The sequence below is a fragment of the Heterocephalus glaber genome, unplaced genomic scaffold (assembly GCF_053883595.1).
Source record: "Heterocephalus glaber isolate CG9 unplaced genomic scaffold, H.glaber_assembly_v1.0 deba00001472, whole genome shotgun sequence".
Taxonomy (NCBI): Eukaryota; Metazoa; Chordata; class Mammalia; order Rodentia; family Bathyergidae; genus Heterocephalus; species Heterocephalus glaber.
In genome coordinates, this window is record NW_028258315.1 from 44,021,289 (window position 1) to 44,040,765 (window position 19,477).

The following is a 19,477-nucleotide window of genomic DNA, read 5'->3' on the forward strand; positions in this document are numbered from 1 at the left end:
AGCCCGGCAGATCTATTCCCCTAATAAAGGCTTGTTGTGGCCTGGTCTGGTCTTGGTCTTCGGTCCTTTTACCTGACAGTTTCCAAATCAACAACAAAACAGTTTCCAAACTTCAAAAAGTTTAACCTTGCCAAACTTGGCTGCAGGCGCCTCACAAGATTCACTCACTCGGAACTATACTGAACCTGAGTGAAGAAGTTTGGCTTAGAAAATAAAAATATCAGGGTCATCTGATGAGGGTAAAGGCAAGGACTAGAAAGAGCTGTCAGTTTCATCCCTCACTCCAGGCAAGGTCTATCTCAGCATCCCAATTCTGAGAAAACAGGCACTGGATTTAGGAGGCATTAAACTGTACTGTTGAAAGCCCAAGCTCCTTTCGGAGCCCCAGGCCCAAGAGTGACCTTTCAAGCTTGTTAGCAATGTGACTTTACTATTCCCTTTCTGTATTGTCTTTCAAAATTTGGCTCGTGGCATTTTTCTTACAAGTTTTCTGCATTTTTTTTACTAGATGTAATAGATTTTTGTACTGATATATTTTCCATAGGATGTTATGTTTTCCCCCATGCCAGTGCCATATGTTTGTATGCTTGTATTTTCTCCAGTATTCCTTCCTTAAAAAATATATTGTCTAGATCTGAGTATACACCATATGGTGTGAGTGTGTGTTTTATCCAAGTGCTTGCTAAATATATTAAAAAGCGAGTATTTATTTTTCATTTGCTTATATTGTAGTGTTTTATTCTGTTGCTTCATTTCAGTATTTTGTTGCAGAAAAGCTTTTTTAATGTTGAAGGGGTATTGGAGGATTTTTGTCATTTTTGTGTTTTTGTTTGTTTTGTTTTTGTGGAGCTGGGGCTTTAATCCAGGCGGTTATACATGCTACTGAGCTATACACCCCAGCTCATTTCAAATTTTGTATATATTCCCTGAAAATATTTTCCTTTCATTCAATATTCAGGGTGTATTTCCCCACTAAGAACCCATATATATTTTGCTTTTGGGCCTGTTGCAAAGAAGCATAACACAGTGAGAGTATTTGATAGAGCAAAACCATTCACCTTGTGTCCAGAAAGCAAAAGAAAGAGAGAGGAGATTGGGGTACACCATCCCCTCAAGACCATGCCCTATGGCCTAAAGTTTCCCACCAGACCCCACCCCTTAGAGTCTTCACCACATCCCAGTAGCACCATCCTGGAAAGCAAACCTTTAACACATGGACCTTTGGAAGATACTTACGATCCAAACCACAGCAAGCAGTGAGAGATGTGGACTACAGTAGGCCAAATCCCCCTTGGCTGGCATAACTAGCCCCAATCTTATTAGATTTAAGGCATTAAAGGCACTGTTGCTGGTAATAAGGGGAACACCTGTAGTGTGATAATGCAGTGGCAAAGCAATTACTAAAATTAGCATTTGTAGACACCAAAAAGAAGTCAAGGCTTGGGGTGACCAAGTAGGTGCTGCCATAGCAAAGTTTAGTGAAAATAGAGGTTATAATGAAGTGTATTGTATGGTTACTTCCAAATGTATGGGAGGATTTAAGGGAAAAAATTATATGCTTAGGGTTTTATCCAGCGCAAAACTCAGGCAAGGGATCATAAATCTGATATAAATAACTACCATAAAAGAAATTCTTATTCCTTGTAGCCATAGAATCAAAATTTCTGAAAACTAAACATAAAGTATAATTTTACAGGTGACTAAAACAATGCAGATAGTACTCTTCATCTTGCATAGTCTCTTATGGCAAAGTTAAGACATTAATTGAAAGGGAGTAAACTGAAAACGCAATAAGAGCAGATGGGTAGATTCCAACAAAGCTGGAGACCCTATACCTCTAAATTCTGCCAAGCCTTCTCTGCAATAGTAAGAATTCATCCTGTGCTTACTGAGATGGTTTATCTTATCTAAAGAACCTATAATGTCCTTATAAGGTAGTAGGACCTACTCCTACTGTTTCTTACTGCTTCTAGATCTATACCCAGACAAGACCTACCAATTACAAAAACATTTGAGGAATAAGGAGGTATAACATATGCTAAAAGAATTAACAGCCTTTTGCTAATTTACCTAGGCAGAAATCTGAAGAACATATATGGGAATGAATCAAAGGGGCAGTAGACGAGAGTTCAAGGACAATAACATTGGAAAAGCCAAGTGTTTATTGAGTTTCCTGTACAGAGATTCCAAATTCAATGTGCCAGTTCCAAGGCATAGGCATAATTTTACAGTTGAAATGCCAGGGCTTCCTTGGTATACCTTGGTGAATGTTATTCTAGGATTCGAGAGGTTCAAATGCTAGAGTGGATTTATTATCTCAAACTTACCTGCCACCCTCTGACTTTGACTCAGAAGGGTTCAAAAAACATCCTTTCACTGTGTGAAGCCCATGTATGGGGGAACCCATAATCCTTGAAAAACTATGTGGTGGCTGTTGTCTCTATGCTAATAATGGCAAAGGGAAATCCTGCTCTTAGCTCACTGAATTAAGCTGGGCTCCCTCAATTCATTGGGAATGATAGAATACCATGATTACAGGGGCCAATTGGTGGCACTTAACTGCCAAAGATGACATAGGACTAGTTACCATCTTGGGCAGCAAAACTAGTACAGTAATTAAAATGGTCTGTCCTCAGAGTTTTGGCCCTAAATAACAGATGATGGGGTACCTAATCTGAAATCCACAAGCAGCCAACTGAAGTCTTACTCTCAACCAATTCACAGATTTGAGCCAGTTCACACACCCAGAGTTCCTTGAATTAAGGGAAGCCATGTCCACTTGAGGAAGGACTAACACACAGAGTTTATACTGCAACCTCCCTCCAAATTTCCCAAGAATCTTGTGGCTATTTGGCCATAAGTTTGTACATTAAGGAGAGAAATAATCAAACTATTTAAGAACTAGCAGTCTCTGTGATACTCTTAAGGGAAATAAACAGGACACATGTAAATACCGAATAGTTTCTCTAGTTTAAGAAACTGAAAGTGTAAATAAGGACTAAAAGGTATAATAGATAATGTGAAATAGGAAGAAAGAAGGGAAAGGGGAAGGGGAAGTGGGAGGGGTAGGAGAAAGGAAAGAAGGGAATGGAATTAATATGAGAAAATGAAAAAGTGGAAAAAAAGTCTTTGTAAATAGGGAGGGATGGAGGGGTTCAAGGGAGGGCAGGGGAAGGGAGGAAAACTAAGAACCAAGAGATTATGTAAAGGTGCATATCTCCAATGATGAATGTCATTATATTGTACACCTAAAATGTACCAATAAAAGGATATAGAAAAAAAAAGAGCAGTCTCTGGATCCAAACTAACACTAATTTCTAGAGAGCTAGAAGGTCTATCAGTCAGAACACAGGCTGATGGAGAAAATGAACCATGGAATTTGACTCAGATCCATGTCACAGACTCTGTAGGTCCCTGAATCCTGTAGTTATTTCTACAATTCCAGAATTCATAATTTCAATAGGCATACTAGTAACTGGCAGAGTCCCTACATTGATTCCATAAAGCATAGAGGGAAGGCCATGAGGTAGGAAATGCTCAGCAGAAGCCACTGAGACCTCTATCTGCTAAAATAGGAAAAAGCATTCTCTCATTCTTGGAGGGATTGCAGAGATTAGTGCCACTACAAAGCACATGAAAGATGGAAGACAGAGATTGCTCTGACATCTCTACTGGGTTCACATGTTTGATCCATGGAGAGAAGACAGATGGATCTTGGAGAAAGCCAGTTGGTTTATCATAAACTTCACCAGGGGTAATTCCAGTTGCCACTTCTGTTTCAGAAATGTTTTCATTGCTGGTGTTCAGCTACTGATATGATGAGTGCTTTCTCTGTCTTCATTTATTAAGAGAAATAGTTTGCTTTCAGCAGGTAGGGGCAGCAATTCACCTTCACTGTCTTACCTCAGAACTTAATCAACATTCTAACCTATGTCATAATTTAGCCTCTGGGAATCTTGACTGCTGTTCCACTCAACCGTTCATCACTCTAGTTCATTATTTTAATGGCATTACGTTGATTGGATCTGATGATTGAGAAGATGTATGTTAGAAGTGGGGATAAATGCCACAACAATTCAGATACCATTCACCTCAGAGAAATTTCTAGTTACCTGAGGCATGTCATGATACCCCCCCTCTAGGAAAGTGACTGACCGCTCCACTCACTAAGAAAGGACCATGATCCTAACTAGGTTTCCTTGGGTTTTTGATGCAATATATTCCTCACTTTAAACATATGTATTTTCTAATATAAGCATTAACTAGCTCACACTGGATCTCTAGTTTTAGCTTCTCAAAGTCCTCAGCCACGTGTGTATGTAGCTCCATGGCAAAGGACACTGGCTTCTTCTGTTACTTAGCCATCTTAAAGAAATGTAGATTAAATGGATAAAGCTATGAATTTCCCTTCTAATCACTGTTTTAACTGGATTAGTTTTGCATCACTGTGATAAAGCACCTGAGAAAATCAATTTAAAAGAGGAAAGATTTAATTTAATTTAATTTCTGGTTTCAGAAATGTCAGTCCATAGTCACATATCCCAGTTGCTATTTTTAGCCCTATTGACAAAGCTGTGTGTGGAAGGACTTGGTGAAGGAAAACTGCTCAGCTCATGGCAGTAAGGAAGGAAAGTGAAGAGGGCAGAGAGAAGAGAATGGAGAGGAAAGGCAGGAACAAAATACATTCTTCAAGGGCACACCACCCATGGTCTACTTCCTCCAACAAGGCCCCACCTCCTGTAATTTTCATCACCTCCCAACAGCCCATTGACCTAGGAATCCATAAATGGATTAATTTATTCATGAGGTCAGAGCCCTCATGATCCAGTCACCTAGGCTGGAAACCAAGTCTTGAACATGTGAGCTTTAAGGGAACATTTAAGATCCAGGCATAACAGGCAGCATAAAATAAATTTAACATGTTATGATTCCATTTTCTTTCAGTACCAAATATTTTCTAAAGTCTCTGCAACCTGTTCATCAACTCACAGCTTATTTAGATGTACATGGTTTTATTTCCAAATACAGTAACTTCCCAAATTAAGTATGAGTTCTGTTCCAGGAGAATTGTTCATAAGCTGACAAAATGAATCTTATACAGCACACCTGTGAAAGTTCACAACTTGAATGTTTATAAATTGAGGACTTACTGTACAGTAAAACCTTGATTTGTGAGCATAAGTTTTTCAAGAAACATGCTTGTAATGCAAAGCAATTGTATATCAAAGTGCATTTCCCCATAAGAAATAATGGAAACTCAGATGATTTGTTCCACAACCCAAAAATATTAATATCAAAATGATTACAAAACTGTAATATAATACAAAGTAATAAAATACAGGCCACCACTACCAGGTCAACGTGCCAGAGCCGTGAGGGGACGGGCCACACACCTCTCTTCTTTGCACCGCCGGTCGTCTGTGTCCTCAGACTTGTGCCGGGAAACTGTTGAAACATGGTGGATTACTATGAAGTTCTAGGCGTGCAGAGACATGCCTCCCCCTAGGACATCAAGAAAGCATACCAGAAACTGGCACTAAAGTGGCATCCAGATAAAAATCCTGAGGATAAAGAAGAAGCAGAGCGAAAATTCAAACAAGTGGCTGAGGCGTATGAGGTGTTATCAGATGCTAAGAAACGGGACATTTATGACAAATACGGCAAAGGATTAAATGGTGGTGGAGGAGGTGGAAGTCACTTTGACAGTCCATTTGAGTTTGGTTTCACATTCCGGAACCCAGATGATGTCTTCAGGGAACTTTTTGGTGGAAGGGACCCATTTTCATTCGACTTCTTCGAAGACCTATTTGAAGACTTTTTTGGAAACCGAAGGGGTCCCCGAGGAAGCAGAAGCCGTGGTGCGGGCTCCTTTTTCTCTGCCTTCAGTGGATTTCCATCCTTTGGAGGTGGATTTTCTTCATTTGATACAGGATTTACTTCATTTGGCTCCCTAGGTCATGGTGGCCTCACTTCATTTTCATCCACATCATTTGGCAGCAGTGGGATGGGTAACTTCAAATCTATATCAACTTCTACTAAAATTGTTAATGGTAGAAAAATCATCACAAAGAGAATTGTCGAGAATGGTCAAGAAAGAGTAGAAGTTGAAGAAGATGGACAGTTAAAGTCCTTAACGATAAATGGTAAGGAGCAGCTGCTACGCTTGGATAACAAGTAATTCAACACATGCATTTCACAGAAATGTTAAACTATAACAAGCACCATTTGAGGATTAACAGGAACATTTTTTTGAAGATTTCAAACAAACTCAACTTTCAGTATAACTGTACCTAATCTAAAGTATTTATAAACAGCTCATCGGAGCCCCTCTTTGTCATAGACTTTTGAGTTTATTGTTGGGACCACACAGTAGGACCATTTTTTGTCTTTAAAATTGTTGTAATCTCTGTATGCACTTTGCTTTTTTATTAAACGTGATCCAGGGTAAGCCTTGACTCTTGAGTAGCGCTAGGACAAGATTGTACTCTTAACACCAGCATGGATCTGCTTTCCATTGTGTTTGAAATGTGAGCCAAGTAGTGTCCGCCTGCTGTGAAGCTAACTTTGCCAGGATGAGTCCTCCACAGAAATAATTTACATTTTTTTCAGTATTTAGTAATTAAAGATATTAATGCATTAATGATAATAACATTCTGGTTCATTACAAATTTAAGGATGTTTTCTAGTTGTGCATGGATGCTAGCAACTTAGTAAAGTTTTGACAATCTTTAAATGTGTAATGTTAAGCTTAGGTGTATAAAAGCTGGTAAATTGGGTCTTTGTCATTTGCTTAAAAAAAAAGAAGAAAATAAATGTGAATGTGTTGGTGCATTCTTAATAAATAAATAAATAAATAAATAAATAAAATACAAAATATAAAGAAAAATTAACCTGCACTTTACCTTTGAATACCTTTGTGGTTGGTGTGAAGGAGACAAGAGAAAGAAAAGTTACTGTGCAGGAAGACTTTCACTATCACTACTGGAATCACTGTATTCTATTGGCTCAATGAAATCTTTTTCTTTTCATTTAACTTTAACAAGGAACCTATCCAATGACACTTGGTTTTGCATCCTTTTGAGGATTTCACAGGATGTCACATTGCAGTGTTAAACAGATTCATCATTAGCACTGCTACAGCTTTATTTGGGTGGTGCTTTTGTTCAAAATTTTGCACTGTTTTCCACATTTTACACATCTTCTTTATCTCATTTGAAGTGAGGGATTCCTCTGCCTTTTTCTCCTCCTGCTCTGCAGCCAAAATCTCCTCCATAACCTCTTGCTTTTGGGAAAAGATCATCCACAATCCCACAGTGACAAGGAGACACAGAGAGAGAGAGAGGCAGAGAGATAGAGGCCAATGGCTCAGTTGTGACCACATGTCATTTGGGGTCATATGCTACTCATATTGCAAGACTCATTTATCAAGTTAAAATTATTAGATATGTTTGCTTGTCTTGCAGAACACTTGCATAACAAGTTACTTCTTGGGGGCTGGGGACTTAGCTCAGCGGCCTCATGCCTGCCTGGCAAGCACAAAGTCCTGAGTTCAATCCCTGTTACCGAGGGAAAAAAAAATGTACTTGCAATCCAAGGTTTTATTGTATTTGGAAATTTTCCAAATAGTTTGCTATTGATTTCTAATTTAATATAAAATGTACACAAAACATACTCTATTTAAATCCTTTAAAATTTGTTAATGTTTATATTATGATGCAGCATATAATCTAGTTTATCAAACATTTTGTGTACACAGTAATAGAATATATTGTTTGTCAGTCATTGATGATAAAGTTCATATAAACTTCAGTGAGGTCAAATTATTTGACAATGTTTAAATTTTCTATATCTTGCTGATTTTCTGTCTACTTCATAAGTTCCTGAGGAAGAAAGGTCAATTTACAGAATTTTCTTTTTTTTGAGACAGGGTCTCATTATGTAGTTCAGGTCAGCCTTGAACTCACTATGTAGCCCAGGCTGGCTTTGAACTTGTAGTAATCCTCCTGCCTCAACTGGTATAGTCCCTGCCTCAGGGCTGGGATTACAGGCGTGCACCACCATGCCCCTCCAATTTGCAGATATTAATGCGGATTTGTTTATTCTTGTGCAGTTGTCAGATTTTGTCCTATGCTTATTGAAGCTCTCTTAATAAATGTATGCATGGCTAAGACTGTATCTTTTTGATATGAACACTTTGAACATTGTTAAATGTCCCTCTTTATCTGTAGTAATTTTTTTTTGCTGAATCGTCTACATTATTCAACACAAATGTAACCATTTCAGCTCTCTTAAGCCTAGTGTTTTCAGATATATATTTTCAAAACTTTTGCCTTAAGCCTATCTAAATTTTTATATTTGAAGAATGCTTCCTTTAATTAGCACATACTTGGGCTTGACAGTCTTCATCTTTTAAGTAATGTATTTAGTACATATATATTCAACACATTTAGTGATATAGTTGGGTTTACTTTTTTTTCTATTTGTTTCCTTTGTTCTTAGTGTTTTTCTCCTCCTTTCCTGCCTTCTTTTGTCATTAGTAGTTTTATTAAATCTAATAAAATATTACCTAATGCAATGCTGTGAAGATTTACTTCTATGTTTTTTTCTAAGAGTTTTTAACATTCATATTTATATTTAGAGTTAATTTCTAGAGTTAAATTTCATTTTGAGTTAATTTCTGTATATGGTGTGAGGTAGAGTTTCAAATTCATTCTTTTTTCATGTATTTATCCAATTGTTCCAATAACATTGATTTGAAAAGACCAATGTTATTTCCAAATTACTTGTCTTTCTATCCTTGTGAAAAATTATTTAACCATAAATCCAAGAGTTTATTTCTGTAATCCTAATTCTATTCCATTGCTTTCTGTTTCTATCCCCATGCCTGCACCATGCTTTGATTACTATACTTTGTAGTAAATTATGCTAGTTTTTTTTCTTTTCTTTTTTATCCAGTTTCGGGAATTGAACTCAGGATCTTGCCCTTGCCAGGCAGAAATGGCGCCGCTGAGCTACATCCCCAGCCTTGTTTGTAGTAAATTTTGATACCAAGAAATGAGTCTTTTACTTTGTCTTTCTCTTATAAGACTGTTTTGGCTATTCTGAAGCCTTTGTATTAACATGAATTTTAAAATTAGGTTTTAAATTCTGAAAACAAACACTTGAAATTTTCATAGAGAATCCATTAAAACTGTAGATCAGTTTGAGAAGTATTGCCTTCTTAACTATTAAATCTTCTTGTCTGTAAACATGAAATGACTTGCCATTTATTTGCATCAATTCTAATGTATTTCAAAATGTTTTGTAGTTTTCAGAATACAGTACACATCCTCAACAGCTTTTGTTAAATTCACTGCTAAGTATTATATTTTTCATGCTATTATAAATTACATTCCTTTCTTAAATTTATTTTGGATCATTCAGTCCAAGTATAGAAATACAATTGATAAATGATTTTTATATATTGATCTCATACTGCAACTGTGTTGAACTCATTTCTTAGTTCCTTAGTTCCGAGTATGTGTGTTTGTGTGTGTATGTCAATATATATTGTATTGTTTACAAATACAGAAATTAAAATTACTTCTTCCTGTCCAATATGGATGCATCTGGATCCATTTTCTTGCCTAATCCCCCCTCTCCCCCCTCTCTTTTTTTTTTTTGCCAGTATCAGATTTATTTATGTTTAAATCTTTATCAAGTTAATTATCATAAAGACAGATTAACAGCCAGACTAGCAGACCAAAAAACATATAAAATACATAAAACAGTTATACTAAATCAAGGTACACTTTTACATATATTGGCCATGCTGGATTACAATAATTTTTCTCTCTCTTTTTCATCTGTCTTTTATTTTGCACTTTATTTATTTAATGGGTATCTCATAAAGAGAAACCATGTGATACTTTAAGCTTGTGTGCCTGATTTCCTTCACATGGCATGATGGTCTCAGGATGTATGCATTTTTCTACAAATGACTAAAGTTTATCCTTCTTTATGGCAGAGTAGTACCCCACTGTGTGTAGATACCACATTTTCTTTATTCATTCCTCTGCTGATGGACATATAAGCTACTTCCAAGATTTAGCTATTTATTATTATGAATTGTGCTGCTATAAACATGGTGTCAGGGCTTGTATCTAAATGTCCCTTTGAAGCCTCATGTGCTTATGGGTGGAGCTTTTCCGAGGAGGCTGAATCAAAGGTGTGTGAATGTGGATTCAGGGTGTGATACTGGGATTAAGGGTCTGTGGTACTGGATTAGTCCATTGATTAGTTTATCAAAGTTCTGGGTGTGGGTAATGGGAGTATGGTAGCATCATCCAAAAGGCCTGGATGTATAAAAGGGAAAGAGATGCTTGTTGCTTGCTGCCTTCTGCCTGCGCCATAATCGACTGTTTCTCTTCTGTCATGCCTTTTGCCATGCCACCCTGCCTTGGAGCCAGTCAACTATGGACTGAAACCCCTATAAACTGTGAGTTCAAAATAAACCTTTAATTTATGGGTGTGGGGTATTTTGTCTTAGCAGTGAGAAAAGTAACTAAGACACATGGGTATTCATGTATCCCTGTAATATGATGTCTTCAACTCTTTCAGGAAAATAATTAAAAGGAGAATAACTGGGACAGATGGGATTTCTATTTTTAGTTTTTTGAGAAATCTCTATACTGACTTCCATATGGTTGTGCCAATTTATATTCTCACCAACAATGGAGAAATGTTTCTTTTCCCTCACAGCCTCTTCAGCATTTGTTATTATTTGATCTCTTGAAAATATCCATTCTTTCTGGAGTGAAATGGAATCTTAATGTTGTTTTAATTCACATTTCTGTTTGGATCTGTTTTGTTTTGTTTTGTTCTAATTTGTTTTGAGACAGGGCCTCACTGTGTAGTTGGCACTATGTAGGCTGGTCTTGAACTCACTATATAGCCCAGGCCGGCTTTGAACTCACTACAACTCTCCTGCCTCAACTTCCTGAGTGCTGGGATTATAAATGTGAGCCACTACACCCAGCTCATTTGCATTTCTTATATGGCCAGCAATTGCCTACTCATTTCTTGTAGACATCCTGTCTTGTTCTTGATCTTAGGGAGAAAACATTCAGTGTTTCACCATTAAGTCTAGCATTAATATCTCTATTAGTCTGAGGAACCTCCCTTCTGCTGGTTTTTTAAATCATAAGAAGATTTTTGTCAAATACATTTTTGTATCTTTTGTGATGAGCATGGAGTTTGTGTACTATATTATAGAGGTTGATTTCAAATGTTAAAACACCCTGACAATCCTGGAATGAATGGCATTTGTTCATAGTATTTCATTTTATAACTTTTTATATGTCACTGGTTTCATTTTGCTGTTATTTTTCTTTTTCAAGGATGTTTTGCATCTACATTCATACAAAATGTTAGTCTGTAGTTTTCTTGTTACATTTGATAATTTTGGTATCAGGATAGTAATAGACTCAGGATTATTTTGGAGTTATCACCTCATCTTCTACTTTTCTGAAAGAGTTTGTGAACCACTGATGTTAACAATTCTTTGAACCTTTGATACAATTAACCAGTGAAGCCATCTGAGCCAGGGGTTTTCTTTGTGTGAAGTTTTGAATTACTATGTTAATCTCCACCTTACTGTAAGTTTATTCAGATTTCCTTTCTCTCTCCCTTTTTCTTTCTTTTTTATTTTTTCTTTCTTTCTCCTTCCCTTCCTTCCTTCCTTCCTTCCTTTCTTCCTTCCCTCCCTCCCTACTTCCTTCCTTCCTTCCTTCCTTTCCTACTTCTGGGAATTGAACTCAGGACTTTTGCACTAAACTACATCCCCAGCCTTTAAAAACAAAAATTTTTTCAGATAGGTTCACATTACATAGCTAAATTGTCCAGCCTAGATTTGAATTTGCAATCCTCCTGCCTCCGCCTCTCACAGTGCTGTGGTCATAAGTGTGCAACAACACACCCAGCTTCTATTTCTTCTTGAGTTAGTTTTGGTAATCTATATCTCTTTAGAAACTTGTCTATTTCATCCAGGTTAGCCAGTCTGTTGCCATGAATTGTTCATAGGATTCTTTCATAATCCCTCTGCTTTCAGTGAATCTGGTAATGATATTCCCTCTATAACTTCTGAGAGTTGTACCTTAAATCTAAAAAATCTTTTTAAAAACCTTTTTTTTGTCAGTCTAGCTAAAAGTCAATTTTGTTAATCTTTTCAGAGAACCAACCATTGGTTTTGCTAATTTTTTTTCTATTAGTTTTCTGTACTCTGTTTACATTTTAATCATATTATTTCTGTCCTCGTGCTTGATTCATGTTTAGACTGCTCTTATTTTTCTAGTTTGTTAAAGTGAAATGTCAGGTTATGTATTAGAGATATCTCTTCTTTTCTAATATAGATAATTACAACTATAAACTCCTCTCCACACGTCCCATAAATTTCAAAATGCTGTCTTTTTGCTTTTCTTCTTTCTATTTTTCTAATTTGCCTTGTATTTCTTCTTTGGCCCATTGCTTACTTAGGCATGTGTTGTTTAATTTCTGCATATTTGTGTATTTCCCAAATTTCCTTCTGTTACTGTTTTTGGTTTTATTTCACTGTGGTTGGAGAAAATACTTTGTGATTTAAATTCCTTTCAATTTTTTAAAGCTTTTTTATAAGATAGCATAAAGTCTCTCCTGAAGAATATTTCATATGCTTATGAGAAGAATGTGTATTCCGCTGTTTTGCATAGATAGATCTCTAAGTTTCTGTCAGATCTAAGTGGTTGATAATGTTAAGCCTTCCATTTTCTTGCTGATTTTCCATTTCGTTGTTTGCTCTATGACCGAACATGGGATAATATGGTTCCTAGCTATTTTCAATTATCTATTTCTCCTTTCATTTCTGTCAGTTTTTGTGTCATATACTTTTGGTGATCTGTTCTTTAGTACATAACTTCTTTTTTTCTAAATTAATTTTATTGGTACATTTTAGGTATATATAATGATAACATTCATCATATTTGTACCTGTATGTGATATGTCTTGATTCTTCTTTTTTGCCCCTTTCCTTCGCCTCCCTTCAACCCTTCTTCCCCTCCTTATTTACAAAAGTTTTGTTTTTATTTTCTTTCTATATTTCATCCTTTTTCCTTCTTTCTTTTCCCCCTCTCCCCTCCTTAGTTCCCCTTCCCATTTGAATATTTTCTTCCTATTTCACAATATCTATTAAACATTTTTGTCCGTATTTACACTTTTGGTTTCTCACACAAGAGAAGCCATGCAATATTTGAACATGTGTGTCTGGTTTATTTCACTTAACAGTATGGTCTCAAAGTGCATCCATTTACCCAGAAATGTCTCAAGTTTGTCCTTCTTTATGACAGAGTAGTACTACATTTTATTTTTTTAAAAAAGAGAACCATATCATCTTTATCCATTCATCAGTTGATGGGCATTTGGGCTGTTTTCAAGATTTAGCTACTACAAATTGTGCTGCTATAAATATGGGTGTGCATATATCACTGTGGTATGATACTTTAAATTCTTTTGGGAAGATACCAAGAAGAGGAATATCTGGATCAAATGGAATCCCTAGTTTTAGTTTTTTGAGGAATCTCCATACTGATTTCTACAGTGATTGCACCAGTCTAAACTCCCATTAACAGAGGAGAAGGGGGGGGGCAGAGATTTATCTCAGTGGTTCCACTGCCTGCCCTGCAAGCACAAGGACCTGAGTTCAATCACTGGTTCCAAAAAAAGAAAAAAAAAATACAGTTCAGAGGAGAAGGGTTCCTTTTGCCTCACAGCCCCACCAGCATTTGCTATTGATCGATTTCTTGATGATAGCTAGTCTTTCTGGAGATGGAATTTCAGTGTTGTTTTAATTTGCAACTCTCAAATGACCAGTGATGTTGAACATTTTTTTGTATATTTATTTACTGTTTCTACTTCTTCATCTGAGAAATGTCTGTTCACTTCAGATGCCCATTTTTGGATTGGGTCTTTAAATTTGGGGGGGGGTCTGATTTTTTGAGTTCTTTATATATTCTAGATATTAGTCTTTTAAGGAGTAGCTGGTAAATATTTTTTCCATTCTGTTGGTTGTCTCTTCACTCTATTGGTGGTTTCTTTTGCTGTGAAAAAGCCTTTTAATGAGATCCTAGTTGTTTCTTCTTTGTGATATTTCCTGTGTGATTGGGGTTTTGTTCATAAAGTCTTTGCCTGCACCTATGTTTTCAAGATTTCTACCTTCCAGCAGATTTAATGTTTCTGTTTTAATATTCAGATCTTTGATCCATTTTGATTTTAGTTTGCATGGTGAGAGATGAGGGCCTAGGTTTACTCTTTGGCATGTGGAAAAGCCAGTTTTCCTAGCATCATTTATTGAAGAGGCTATTTTTCTTGCAGTGAAGGTGTTGGCCACTTTGTCTTTTTTTGTTTTTGTTTTTGTTTTTTTTGGTACCAGGGATCGAACTCGGGTCCTTGCGCTTGCAAGGGAAGCGGTGGAACCACTGAGCTAAATCCCTGGCCCAAGCCACTTTGTCAAAGATAAGGTGGAATTGCTGCTGCATCTTCTAGTCTGTTCCATCGATCCTCAGGTCTGTTTTTTGTTTGTTTGTCAGTACCATGCTGTTTTTATTGCTGTAGCTTTGAAGTATAATTTCAAGTCAGGGATTATGATGCCCCCTGCCTTGCCTTTGTTGCACAGAATTACTTTTGCTCTTTTAGGTCTCCTCTGGTTCCAAATGAATTTTAGGATTGTTTTCTCTAACTCTGTGAGGTATGTTATTGGTATTTTCATTGAGATTGCATTAAATCTGTATAACAATTTTGGGAGTATGGCCATTTGCACCATATTGGTTCTTCCTACCGAAGAGCAAAGTATATATTTCCATTTTCAGATATCTTCTTTGATCTCTTTTTATCAGAGGACTGTAGTTTTCAATGTAAAAATCCTTTACTTCCTTCATTAAATTGATTCCTAAGTGTTTCATTTTTTTGGATGCTTTCATTTTTTTTTGGATGTTTTCATTTTTTGGATACCCACTTAGGTTGCAGTGAGTTTGTTATTTTGTACAGAAATGATATTGAGTTTTGAGTGTTGACTTTGTAGCCAGCTATGCTACTGAATTTGGATATTAAATCTAGAAGTCTTTTGGTACCATTTTTTGGGTCTTTTATGTACAGTATCATGTCATCAGCAAATGATGATAATTTAACTTCTTCCTTTGCTATCCTTATTCCTTTCATTTCTTTCTCTTGTTTAGTTGCTCTGGCTAATGTTTCCAGAACTATATTGAATAGGTGTGGTGATAGTGGACATCATTGCCTTGTACCTGATTTTGAATGAAAGCTTTCATTTTTTGATCATTTAGTATGATGTTAGCCATTGATTTGTCATAGATGGCTTTTATCAGATTGAGATAAAGACCATATATTTCCATTTTCTGAAGGGTTTTAATCATGAATGGATGTTGTACTTTGTCAAATGCTTTTTCTGTGTCTATTGAGATGATCATGTGGTTTTTGTTCTTGTTTCTGTTAATATAGTGTATTACATTTATTGATTTGCATATGCTGAGCCATCCCTGCATCCCTGAGATGAATCCTACTTTGTCATGGTGTATAATCTTCTTGATGACTTGCTGCATTCTGTTTGCCAGTATCTGATTAAGGATTTTTGCATCCATATTCATTGGGGAGACTGACCTGTAGCACTCTTTTTTTGGTTATATCCCTCTCAGGTTTTAGTATCAGGGTAATGCTTGCTTTCAGGAATGAGCTTGGGAGTTTCTTTCCCTTTCAATTTCATTAAAGAGTTTGAGAAGTAGTGGGATTAGAGCTTCTCTAAATTTCTTGTAGAATTCACCAGTGAATCTCTCAGGACCTGGCCTTTTCTTTATTGATAGATTTTTAATTACATCTTTCATTTTATTGACTAATACTGGGTTATTTAGAAGATGTATATCTTCTTTTTTATCATTGATTTTAATTTATTTGAATCTATGCAACTTCCATCCATATTAAAATATTAATTAATGTAAATAATTTATTATAAAACTATTTTACAATTTAAATTTTATTTGAGAAATGTATTCACATCTGCAATTTCTTAAAAGTCCTTTTTATGAGTGCATTCCATAAGAAATACACAAAAATCATTATTTATGTCTTCTAGGGAGGAAAACACTAAAATCTTACTAATCCAAACTAAACCCTTATTTTGTTTATTTCTTAAACATTTACATGTTTAAATAAGACTGATGAACAGTGACCATTCATCTCCATAGTGGCAAATTTCAGCATGATCTTAAAAGATAGGACTAGATTATAAAATAGTCACATGTAGATTACATAACAGACACTTATTCCATTACATATAAGCTTACTTGTAAAGTAAAATGGGCATTGGATAACAGTGATAAAAAATGTAAACAAAAAGAATTAAATGTTAATCCCTTCCCTGAAAAACAAAAAATAAAAGCACTTTTTGTTTTATTAAAACAAAACATATGGTGCCTGCCTTGCAAGCGCAAGGTCCCAGGTTCGATCCCCGGTACCAAAAAAAAACAAAACAAAAAACAAAACAAAACATAATCTATTGTGTCAAAAAGGTAAGACACAGATTTTACAAAGCTATATTTCCAAATACAGATGAAGGAAATCTGGAACAGCTGATTCAGACTTTATTGACCTAAAATGTGCAAAGGATCCGATAATATTTAACTTTATCAGGAAAAAGCCTTAAGATTCAACATAGTGTTTATTTTCTGAGCTTACTATTTATTGAACCATTGTTGTAGTAACAACAACAACAACAAAGGTCTATACTGTAAAAAAAAAAGTAAAACTTTAAATTTTTTCTGTTAATTATGACTTGAAACTTGATTCTGACCAAAAAAAATGAATATAAAACCCTATAGCCAATACCCACTTAGGTTGCAGAGAAAAAAACATGAAGTTAATACGAAAAGTGCTTTACACTGACTCCAAATAAGAAAATGCATATGGATTTTACAGTTATTCTGGTCTAATAGACTTATTAAGCATTGAATTTGTAGAGCATTTAATTGATGTTTTTGTTTGGACTCAGATGTTTGGAAAGTACCTTCAGTGAGGATTGGGAAGGGAAAATAAATTTTAAATTTCCTCTGGACCACAAAAGAGATGAAATAGGTCTTAACAATTCCTAACTCTAAAACATGAACCCGGCAAAATTGTTCAACTATTTAATCATGTGGTTAGTAGTAAATCAAAGTGGAAGTAATGACAGCATTAACATCAAATGTATTTGCAAATTCAATTTCAAAGTTTTTAACATTTTCAATGACAAATAATTATTTTTAAAAAGGTGATGAATGCAAAACAAAGAAAATACTTACAACTCTAATTTTTCCAGGAAAAATGATATTGCTTCTACCCCTCATGAAATAAGTTATAATTTCTCTGTTAAATAAAATATAAAATAAGTGTGAAATACAAGTATGGATATAGATAATGCACCAAACACTCTATGATGCACTAACTTCGTACTTATGTTAACATTTACACGACTGGATTTCATCTTCCATTATTTAACCAAATTTGGAAAAACACTATTCTTAACAACAAACATTTATACTACTGCTTAACAAGAGACATAAATACATGAATTTTATTTTTTTTATTTTTATTTTCTTAGTTCTTTTATTGGTACATTTTAGATATACAATACGTTTACATTTATCATTGGGTGTTTCTACCTGTACATGATGTATCTTGGTTCTTATTTTTTCCCCATTACCTGTGTGCCCTTCACCCCCTCCGCCCTTCCCTATTTATATAGATTTCATTTCCATTTTTTTTTCTTTTCTCGTAGTTTTTCCTTTCCCTCTTTTCCTTTCCCCTTGCCCTCCCTTCACTCCTTCATCTTTGGACCTTTTTTCCTATTTCAACTTATCAGTTATTCATTTTAATCATTTTAACCCTTGTTTACACTATCAGTTTCTCACACTAGAGAAACTATTCTGTATTTACACGTGTGTGTCCTATTTATTTCACTTAAAGTATGGCCTCAATATGCATCCATTTAGCTATAAATGACTCTAGGTTTTCACTCTTTATGGCTGAGTAGTACTCCATTTTATTTAAAAAACCACATTTTCTCTATCCAGGTTACAGTTGATGGGCACTTGGGCTGCTTCCAAGCTTTAGCTAATACAAACTGTGTTGCTATGAACATGGGTGCACATATATCACTGTGGTATGATTCTTTTAATTCTTTTGGGAAGATACCCAGCAGGGGAATAGCTGGGTCAAATGGGACCTCTAGTCCTAGTTCTTTGAGGTATCTCCATACTGATTTCCACAGTGGTTGCACCAGTCTGCACTCCCACCAACAATGGAGAAGGGTTCCTTTCTCCCCACAACCCTGCCAGCATTTGTTATTTGTTGATTTGATAGCAACCATTCTTTCTGGAGTGAGGTGGAATCTCAGTGTTGTTTTCATCTGCATCTCTTGAATGAAGAGTGATGTTGAACATTTTTTCATATATTTGTTTGCTGCTTTTACTTCTTTGTTTGAGAAATGTCTGCTCATTTCAGATGCCCGTTTTTGAATTGGGTCTTTGAATTTGGGGGGTCTGATTTTTTTCAATTCTTTATATATTCTTGATAGTAGTCCTTTGTCTGAGGTACAGCTGCTAAAAAATTTTTCTCATATTGTAGGTTGTCTGTTAGCTCTGTTGGTGGTTTCTCTTGCAGTGCAGAAGCTTTTTAATAAGATGAGATCCCAGTTGTTGATTCTTTCTGCTAGTTCCTGTGCTGCTGAGGTTTTGTTCATGAAGTCTTTTCCTATGCCAATGTCTTCAAGAGTTCTACCTAACTTATCTTCCAGCAAGTTTAGTGTTTCTGTTTTAATATTTAGATCTTTAATCCATTTCTATCTTAGTTTAGTGCGTGGAGATAAGTATGGGTCTACTTTTAATCTTTGGCAGGTTGAAATCCAGTTTTTCCAACACCATTTATTAAATAGGCTATCTTTCCTCCAGTGAGGTATTTGGCTCCTTTGTCAAAGATAAGGTACCTGAGTATGTCTGGAGTTGTTTCTGCATTTCTAGTCTGTTCCACTGATCCTCAGGTTTATTTCTTTACCAATACCATGCTGTTTTTATCACAGTAGCTTTGTAGTATAGTTTGAAGTTGGGGATTGTGATACCCCCTGCCATGTCTCTGTTGCCTAGAATTGCTTTTGCTATTCTAGGTTTCTTATGGTTCCAAATGAATTTTTGGATTGTTTTCTCTAGTTCTGTGAAGTATATTGTTGGAATTTCAATTCCCATTGCATTGAATCTATATAGTAGTTTTGGAAGTATGGCCATTTTCACTATATTGGTTCTTCCTACCCAGGAACAAGGGATGTCTTTCCATTTTCTTGTATCCTCTTCAATCTCTTTTTTCAGAGTGCTGTAGTTTTCAGTGTAGAGGTCTTTTGTTTCCTTTGTTAGATTGATTCCTAGATATT

The 19,477-nt window shown here is 35.7% G+C and overlaps 2 protein-coding genes across 2 annotated transcripts in view; both read left to right on the forward strand.

The window, feature by feature from the left end:
• The window catches only part of LOC101726427 (ankyrin repeat domain-containing protein 16), a 65,132-nt gene that overhangs the window by 36,062 nt on the left and 9,593 nt on the right, over positions 1 to 19,477 (forward strand). The gene's annotated exons all lie outside the window — the stretch shown is intronic.
• LOC101719628 (dnaJ homolog subfamily B member 6-like) lies at positions 3,163 to 8,476 on the forward strand. Its single transcript, XM_087181317.1, is given in 1 exon segment — positions 3,163 to 8,476. A coding segment is annotated over 1 exon segment (723 nt). The 5' UTR covers positions 3,163 to 5,455; the 3' UTR covers positions 6,179 to 8,476.